This window comes from Nanorana parkeri, unplaced genomic scaffold, assembly GCF_000935625.1.
Source record: "Nanorana parkeri isolate BGI_ZX_2015 unplaced genomic scaffold, ASM93562v1 scaffold428, whole genome shotgun sequence".
NCBI classification, from domain to species: Eukaryota; Metazoa; Chordata; class Amphibia; order Anura; family Dicroglossidae; genus Nanorana; species Nanorana parkeri.
Window position 1 is genome coordinate 206463 of NW_017306696.1, and position 9481 is coordinate 215943.

The 9481-nt window shown below is 41.1% G+C and overlaps 1 protein-coding gene across 1 annotated transcript in view; it reads right to left on the reverse strand.

The window, feature by feature from the left end:
• Window positions 1-9481, reverse strand: part of LOC108789891 (probable ATP-dependent RNA helicase DDX60-like) — a 131487-nt gene that overhangs the window by 121636 nt on the left and 370 nt on the right. The window contains exons 2-3 of the mRNA XM_018560032.1: window positions 4851-5040; window positions 629-967 (exon numbers count right to left, since the gene is read on the reverse strand). Of these exons, the coding sequence (XP_018415534.1) occupies window positions 629-967; window positions 4851-5040 (529 nt within the window). The remainder of the gene's footprint in view (window positions 1-628; window positions 968-4850; window positions 5041-9481) is intronic.

Below are 9481 nucleotides of genomic sequence, written 5' to 3' on the forward strand. Positions count from 1 at the left end.
AGGAAGGGACTCAAATATTTAATATCTCTTTCAGCATGCACCAGCAGGTCCCCCGAGTCTGATGATTTGCTATGTATTAAACATCAATAACATAGAAATATATCTCTAGCACACCTAGCCCAGTGTAGTCAAGGTGTATTTCATTGTGGCATGCTGCACGCATTTCCCTCTTTCCCAATTTCTGATACTAGGAATTTTTGCAGCATTAAGTTTAAAAAAGACAACTATTTAGTCACTCACTTTTATACCGTTAAAATATTAATGGTTTAAGTCTTTAATAGGCACGTCTATTAAACTGTCATTAACAAATGTGCTCAGTCATTACATTTAGTATGTTTTCTCAGTAAAGAAAGTCATGGGAGGTTGGCAAACCTGCCGGTGACCACTGTCGTTTTGTCGTAGAAGGGATTTCCCTGGTGTTTTCTTTTCACTTTCTGCAGTGTGTATACAATAGAAAGTGAACAGAAATATTACAAAATAACCATCCCTGCTCTATCCAAAATAAAATAAATGTTAAAGATATACTTTTATATTTCAAGCTGTGATAAATGGGAGCTGGAAGAATACAATTGATATTGCTTCTTATTATTATAATAGTTACTAATACAATTAAAATGACCTCACTTACCTCTTGTACGAATTTTTTAATTAGAATATTTGATTTCATGTAGTATCCGTAGACTCTGAGGTGATCAGACTCCTGTGCATCAGTAAGCACAACGTCAATCTGATTTCCAAGAGCATGAAGTAGTAACATATTCAAAAAAAGAGTTTGATGTTTGTCCAATCCTTCATCAGAAACCATGAAGAAGTATGGAGCCTGGTTTTTTAGAAATGTTTTCCACTCTTCACACAGAAAGCTTGAAAATGTGTATACGTCAATATTGGTATTTTTCTGAAGGTGCAGTATAAGCTGTGTGCGCCAGCATCTCAAAAGGGGATACGGAAAAAAGAAGTGCTTAAAGTCCTGCAGATACAATACAGCAGTGTGAGTCCGAGAGTAGAATAAAATACAGCCGTCATTAAAATGTGTAGATATGGTAGCACTATTGTGCATATTGTTTACTAACAGACATGGTAGCATTATTGTGAATATTGTTTATCACCAATTATGGTAGCACGGTAGCACTAAGACTTTAATTTTTCACACATACGCCCTTTATAGAAAAGCAGCATTTACCAAGTCCTCTTGAGTCAGCTACCCATGTATTTACTACTTAGTACCCTCTGATAACAGTTAACAGCATGTGGTACATGTTTTAGTAGTTGTGAAATTGTCCTGATATACTGTACGTGAGATATAGATAAAGATAGATATATAGATAGAGATATATATACCCCCGGTATATAAATAAATAACATTTGCATAACTACAAATCCATCCACACACTATCACCAGTTAGTCATTTTGTAAACTTTAAATAGACTTTATAGACAGAATGAAAAAAATCACATTCACATAGATTAGAAATAACATTTCAGGCAATCAAATAAGTAAAATGGTAAATAGGACTTAAGTGTATAGTATGTTACCCCTATAGTTTCGGTGCATTTAGGGATTTCCCCTGATACTTCCCACATAATCTGCAAACACTGTCATGAATGTTTGATTTTCTGATAAAAAAAACACGTTGGTGTCTAAGTAATGGGAGATGTGTGTATAATGATATGATTTAAAGGTTATTAAAAGAATATTTTTCACTCAGACATCTTCATCATCTGTAAAGTCACATAAATTCTAAAGTCTGCTGCTCTGCTTAACTTTACAGCAAACTGAAAATAGGCGATAAAAAAAATTAGGCTGCATAGCTAAAATGTTTTTTCCCATTGTGGGTGAGGTTTAGAGGAATTCAGAAATTGCTGCTGAGTGTCTTACAAATTGCACCCTTTCTGACCTGTACATTGTTTGTGTGTCAAGGTACAACATATATCTATATTTCTCTATATTTAACCCAATGACAAACATGCAAGCCTCCATTCACATTTGCGTTTCCCAAAAAGTTTTCCATGCGTAAGAACGCATGGCATGCAAACGCTAAAGTGCACAGATTCCGCTTGTTTGCGGCTATTACTATAGCCGTGGACCTGCGGAATTTACCATAAAAATCACACTTGTACTATTTTGCGGGACTAAACTGCGCGGCTCCCACAAAAGTCGGAACAATGCCCATTAAAGTGCATTGTTTTTTATGTTTAGAGCGGTTCCGCGCATATTCGTACTGCCGAATACACGTGGACAACCACTCGTGTGACTGGAGCCTAAGAGGAATATGAAAAAAGTAAAATGCTTACCAAAACCTAAAGCGTATTTCCACTTTTGCAGCCAAATTGGGATAACACCACATTTTATGTTTGTTACATGTTCTCCATCACATAGCATAACTTTTTTTTTAAATTACATAAAAGTTGCAGCTTACTTTTTTTTAGATGTTCTTTACGCTAAATCCAGGACTGAAAAATCCTGCTTAGTTCTCACTGTTTAAATGGGGTTAGGGCAAGTTTTGTTTTAAACAATTAACCCTGTCTGTACTGGCAGATTTCATTATCACTTTAATATAGATGACTAGGGGGGTTATTCACTAAGCTGCTGAAGGCACCTGAGTGAATAACCGAGCCGAAGTATGGTTGGCTAGTCACAGCAGCTCTGTATGGCTATTTTTAGCCCTACATCAGCTGTCTTCGGCTCACTTAAAACTTTCTTTTGATTAAGCTGAACAGCCTTAGTACGCAGGGCTGAACGGAAGGGAAGAATCCATGCACCTCAGACGATGCAACATCTGGATCCGCTGAGGCGAACGTTCAGCAATCATTCACTGCTGTTCACCCCTATTCTCATAGGGGCCGAACAGAGTGAATAGCCAAACCTCAGATGTAGCAGAAGAATTAAAAATGACATGTAAATATTTCAGGTCAGTGAGCTGTCATGGCATTAAAACAAATGGGCGGTGCAAGTCTTGTAATGTCACAGGACTAGCTCCGCCCATTTGTTTACATACAGTTCTGGAGCTGTGCAATCAGTCATTTAGCGGCAGCAGTTCGTCGGGAGTGGACGGGTGCGCGGGCGTCGGGACTTTTTTTTAAAATTTCGGCTAGTCGACGGGCATCGCTTAGCGTGATTGACGCTAGATTGCATCGTTGGACGACGTGATTAACCATAGATGCAGAGTTGGATGATTTTTTTTTTTGTTTAGCAATAAAGGAATTGTCAAAAACTGTTTGTGTTTTCTCTTTAAAGGATTTTTTCAAAAAAGTGTGGTGTGTTTATTTACTTTTGATTTCACCCTTTGGTGAATGAGTAAGGGTAACTACCCCTTACATACATTCACAAGGTGGGGGGGTGGCATCTGGGTGTACCGTTTAAAAAGGGGGTACCCAGATGCAGATGAGCCCCACTGCCCGCAGACCACTCACAACCACCGGGCCAGGGTTGTGGGGAAGAGGCCCTTGCCCACAGCATTGGGAGGGTGCCTTGTCCCCATGCCGATAAGGAACAGAAAAAATATTGCTTGTCACATTTTGTCCGGTCAGGAAACGGACTGGAAACGCAAAATGCGTCAAAAACGCACTGCACTGCAGCTAACATACTGACGGCCCCACTCCGGCAAAAACGCACTGCATCAGTAGCACCGCGTCTGCAGATCCGCACCTGATATCATGTGAACAGGCCCTGAGGGTCTCGTTGGGAATTTTAGGGGGACCCGATTTTTTTCGTTGGGCGTTTTTCATTGGGCGATTTTTGGGCGTTGGGGTCCCTCTTAAAATTCCTACATGACCTAAAGGGTCTGGCATGACCTTTGGGGGGAGCCCCAAGCATTTTTTTTTTATGTAGACAGGTCCCCCCTAAAATTTCTGACAGACCTAAAGGGTCTGGTATGAATTGGGAGGGGACCCTGCGCTGTCTTTTCTTATTATATTTTCCAACAATTTGCGGGGAGTTGGTCCGCTCCGGCTGTATCTTCGGCTGAGCCGAGCCAAAGCATATGCGTTCGGCTCAGCTGTGTGCTTTAGCTGCTGTACAAGTTATTGTAAATAGCCCATACAGCAGCCTTTCGGTTCTGCTGAACCGAAGGCTTCCTGCAGCCGAAGTGGGCCGCAGGATTAGCCAATCGTTCAACTACATCCTTCGGCTCTTTAGTGATCTACCGCCTAGGATCGTCTGTCCTAAAAAAGGGCTAAAGCCTCAAAGACCCTGTATGGTAATGAGCAGATGCTCAGTCTGTCCTAAGTCTATTAGGACAGTCAGCGTTTGCCGTTAATGAAATTGAAAGAGCATGCACAGGCCTGCTAAATAGAGATGCCTAAAAAGGTTTTTAAATTATTTTTAGATACTGTGTGGATAGGAACACAAACATATAGTAGGGTTTTCCCAATTTTTTCCTGTGGAAGCTCTAAAGTTAGAGCATATACTATCCTGTTATAACATTAGCATTGTAATAGGAATACATACTAGAGAGTTGTTTTTGATGATGTGATCAAAGCTTACTTACAAAAAATCCCTTTTCTATAGTGAGTGTTGCCTTCTGTCTGCCCATCACTTTTAACTTCCTGGATTCCCAGTGTGCTTTGCATTTTTTTCCCTGCTGCTTGATGTGATATAATCTCGATTTCTCAAGACTTGTGTCAGTGCAATGAGGAAGCGCAATCTATGGTCATTTTCAATAAGTACGTTTACAAACTTCTAAATGCTTATGGTTATTATGAGTGGAATAGAACTTATGGACATTCAATCTAAAAATATTTTTTGTTTTACCATAGATACCTTTTAAGCTAAATACTACAATGACTCAAAATGTACTATCTCTCAATTCAAATTGTGATCCAAAAAAAAAAAAAACATACATTGTACATACCTCGAAAAACACAATGACATATCTGCCTTGCCTGCTTGTTAAATTGAACAAAAACTGTTCTACCAAGAAAAACAAGTGTAAGCTCTCTCCTGGTGACAAGGAACTATTCATAGCACAAGTAATTAGCAAGGAGTCTCCATCAATGACAAAGAACTCAGACTCCACGTAGTCATTCAGTAAACTCACAAATCTGAAGAAAAAAAAAATAGGAGAACTAGTTATAAACATTGTAGCAATCCATTTGATTACATCCCATGTGAAGGCATTATACAAACGCATGTCAGAATATTTTAAACTTTCACATATGGAAAAGCTCCCCGTGATTCAGGTAGGTAAGGGCAGTTTGGGGGGTGCTGGTAAATGTGAACATATTTCATCTTACACACTATTTATTCTGCACAAAGCTGCACTATGCTTTTCATGAAATATTTCATTCCCTATTTTGTCAGCTGCAGGCTTTATTTATTTTTTCGATTTTTGTCTTACCTGTAAAATCCATTTCTTGCAGAACATCACGGGACACAGAGATTTAAATTCTTAACCTTCTGTTGCAATATTTTTATTAGAGTTTTACAGGGGTACAGTAAAATACAATACAATACAGATATTCTGACTCTGCTATGGGGACCATCTCATGGGGGTGAGTAATAAACATACAGAAGTCATCATATAGGATGGTTGTCAGGTGTGACTCACATTCCCACTCCTCATAGCTTCCCAACCTCTGGGTACCTGGTCGGTTAAGGCTAACTGGATGTCAGTGCCTAAGGGATGACGTAGCCAGAGGTGTTATGGAGAGTCAGGATAAGGCAATCAACGAAGACGGGAAAGGGGAAGACAGGGTGGGGTAGATCAGGGGGGGTTGGGGGAGGGGAAGTATCAACATCAGCATCAGTGTTCATTTTTGATCCAACGGGTGACTCCCCGCTGGACCCCCGAACAGTTCTCATCCCACTGGACCATTTCTCCCTATTCCCATTATCCCTCCCGGTCCCACATCCTTGTGCGTGGTAAAATTCTTAACCTTCAAGTGATTGGGCACTGGAAGATCAATCAAAGCTGCAAAAAACAGCCCTGCATAACCCCTCCCACTCCCAGCCTGCCTCAATTATGTAGTTAACAGTACAAAGTGGATCACAGAAAACAGAGAGAAGGGCTCTGCGCCCTGTGACATACTTCAAGAAATGGTTTTGATTTTGCATCACAAGACACAGGGAGTTAAATTCTTTAGCCACTGGGACATTCAAAAGCATTCTAACAGGTGGATGGGCAACACAGCAAATAACATGAAACAGGCCCAAGAAAAATAACCTGGGCACTAGGAGGTCCATATTAAGCATCCCCCATCTGTGACAAAAGACTCAAAACACTTAATTAATGACTGAGGTAATCAATCTGCCAATTCTTTATGCCTGCAGTGTGCATGGTAAGCAGGCCTGGAACGAGCCAAAATCAGGTCCCCTTCTCTTTGAGCCGTTTCCTCCCTGATGTTTGATTTAAGCCATGGTTGATGTCACTGTATCAAGGTCGAATGGCCCTGCAACTGGGCAGTCCAGCGTTGGAGAAAAACTAATTGCTCCTGAGCTCCAAAGATATTGTTTGGGATGGGAACTGTCAGGAGGAAGGGTTTTCATAACTCCAGCCCCTTGTTCGATATCCACCACACAAAGGCAAGCATTGTCTTGTTGGACAGTTGGATGGGGAGATCCGACAGATCCGGACTGAACCTGTTTGTCCCATGCAGCCAAGATGTTCAGCTATACTGGCCTGGAGTAATAATGAGCATAAGGAACTTCCTCAAAAAGGAGTCTACCACCATATCCAGAATCTTCATGAAAAAGGTCAGACGGCTCCTGGACCGTAAGGTTTCCTGGGGAAGTGTTTTGGACTTGGTTCCAAATTTAGATCGGATCAAAAGTTCCGTACTTATATCTGCCGCCTGGCCTGATTCAATAGAGTATACTCTCGGAGATAAAAATGAATTCACACCAACTCAGTCAGTGTAAAAATCACTTCTGCTTTATTGTTCTCCTTTTCAGGGTTTTTATTTAACAGGTGAACGTGTATATTTGAGCGTAGCATTGCAGAAAAGTATTTTAGTTTATATATTCTAGCTCATCATTGGTTAGATCCATTTATGCATAACTTCCTGCCAAGATGTTTATAGATGTTTATATCTTTCGTCTTGGGTGCGTTGTCTGAAGAGGAGGCGCCAACTTGGTTCCTATTTCTACTGCGTACTTCGGATCTGGGGGGGTGCTTAGCACCAATTTCTGAGCAAGGTTTTGAGGAAGGCAAACGAGCAAAAAGCAAATTAACATATATATTACAATTGATCTATTGAAATAGGCATTTTGTCATAATCATGCTTAACCACATCCATTACAGAAGAGTCACTGGACAGGGCCATGTCCAAGATTGATTTCTGGAGGTTTAGGATCCATCCTAAGCTCTGTAGAGTCTATATTGTCCGCTGAATGTTGGGCAATAGGGCTTGTGCGGACTGCTTCCTGAGGTCATACAAATACCCCACTAAGGGGATCCCCTGGGACTGGAGCAGGGATAAGACAGGGGCCAGCACCTTGGTGAAAACCCATGGTGTCATGCACAAATCTAAGGGAACAGCAACAAATTGGAAATGCTGGGTGCCCACAGCAAATTGCATGTAGGGATGGTTGGCAGTTGAGTATCTTCAGATCCAGGATTCGGAAACCCCTCCCTTGATCTTGGAGACAGCAAACAGGTTAAAATAAAAAGAAAAAACCGGGAACATTCATGCCTCTAGAATGTGAACTACTGTATAACCCTTTAACAGAGAAGCTGACTCACGGCAGTGAAGAGATCTGTATGCCTTTGAGGAGACTTGGGTAGATTGGATAACAGAAACTGAGGAGGCAGAGAGCAAAACTCCAGTTTGTAGCCTTTGGATGACACCCAAAACCCAGGCATTTGGAATGTCACATGCCCAGAGGGCTAAGGCGGCTGATAGTCTTCCTCACACTTGTAAAAGTGCGGGACCTCCTTCACTCTGAAGAGGGCTTGTTCCTGCACTTAATGTGCTTGGAGGACCAGGCCTATGAAGGATGTAGTAAACTTTTCAACAGGATAAGTAGCTACCAGAGCCTTAGCCTTCTATTGCGATGCAAGTATTCAAGGAGTCACCAAATAGAGCATGCGCTGTAGGCACTTTCTTTCATGGAAGTTTCACATACATGCATTTGAATCAAATGATCCCTGCATGTGAACAGAGAGGTGCCTCATCCTAAAGCTTTGGGAGGAGATTATCTTCCAGGTCATTCAAGCAAAAATGTAAGTCCACAGGAAAGAGTTCTAACTGCTTAAGAACGTCTGGGTGCATCAAGATAGACCCAGGGTTACTGGCCATAGTTTTGAACAATACAGATAAGTAGGGCTTGCAAGGGTATGTCAGCCATCATGATGTCAGCTGTTGCCTCGGGAATCTCCTGGCCAGCAGCTAAATGGGGCCAGGGATATGTCACTGGTTGCAAATATGCCGTTGGCTGCATTGCTGGCAGCTTCTTAGCAACCAATAACTCGATGCTTCTCCGCACTGCAAATGGCAGTGCATGAGCCACATTCGGTTACCGGTTTCCAACAAGCACTGACATTGGTCATGCAGATGTAGGAAGACATTATAAAGGGTAGACACTATTTATGAATTCTGCTGCCTGTGTGGGAGCAGGATTGCTCTATGATTACTGGCAGGTGGAGGACCTAGGACTACAGAAGTTTGAGTTTTAATTTTGAACTTTAGTAGTGGTGCAGCATCAACATTTTCTTTTATGGAGGGCATCGGGGAAAAGGAGTGCCTACATTTTAAACAGACCAATTATGAATATTGTGATATGATATAGGCGGTTCCCTATAGGGTGTAGCATGTTTTATCCATTTATATTTGAGAAACTGACCAGTAGTTTGCTGTGGCTGTCCCTGTTATAATGCAAAGCTGCCCTGCCACTGGACAATTTCTATCATTCTGTCATCAAAATGTACTGGAGAAAAAGAGTACAGGCAGATGTTTTATTACATGAACAAAGAGTCTGAAGATCACACAGCAGTGTAAAATATGCCAGTAGCAGGATATTTTCAAACAGCATGACTAGGCCTAAATATAATAGACAAAGAACATACGTGGTGGTGGTGGGGGATAGGATACAGCAGTGGAAAATTGGCCAACAGCAGGCCAGCTGAATTCTGGAGAAAATAGGCCAAACTGTACTACAGACAAAAAGCATAAGCAGGTGTTTTACTACAAGAATTTAGACACCACACATAATTTTATTAGGGATAGTAGGGCTAAGTGGTGTATGCCTGTGAATGTGAGTAATGGTGCAGTGAATGTGAATAATATAATGTGAGGTGATATAGGTGCACAATGTTCTTGCACTTTTTTGTTTTAAAACAAAGTAGTGGCATGCAAATAACAGGCAGCTCCAAGAAGAGATGACCAGAAACAAGTAAAAGTTTAGAAAAACACAAAAGAAATGAAAACCTCAACAAACCACTTCTGAAACAAAAGCCCAATTTTTTAAAGGGAAAGTCCTGAAACTAAAATAAGCCCGTTTTTTTTAAAGGGAAGCCTGGCAGCAAAAAAAAAAAAAAAAAAAAAT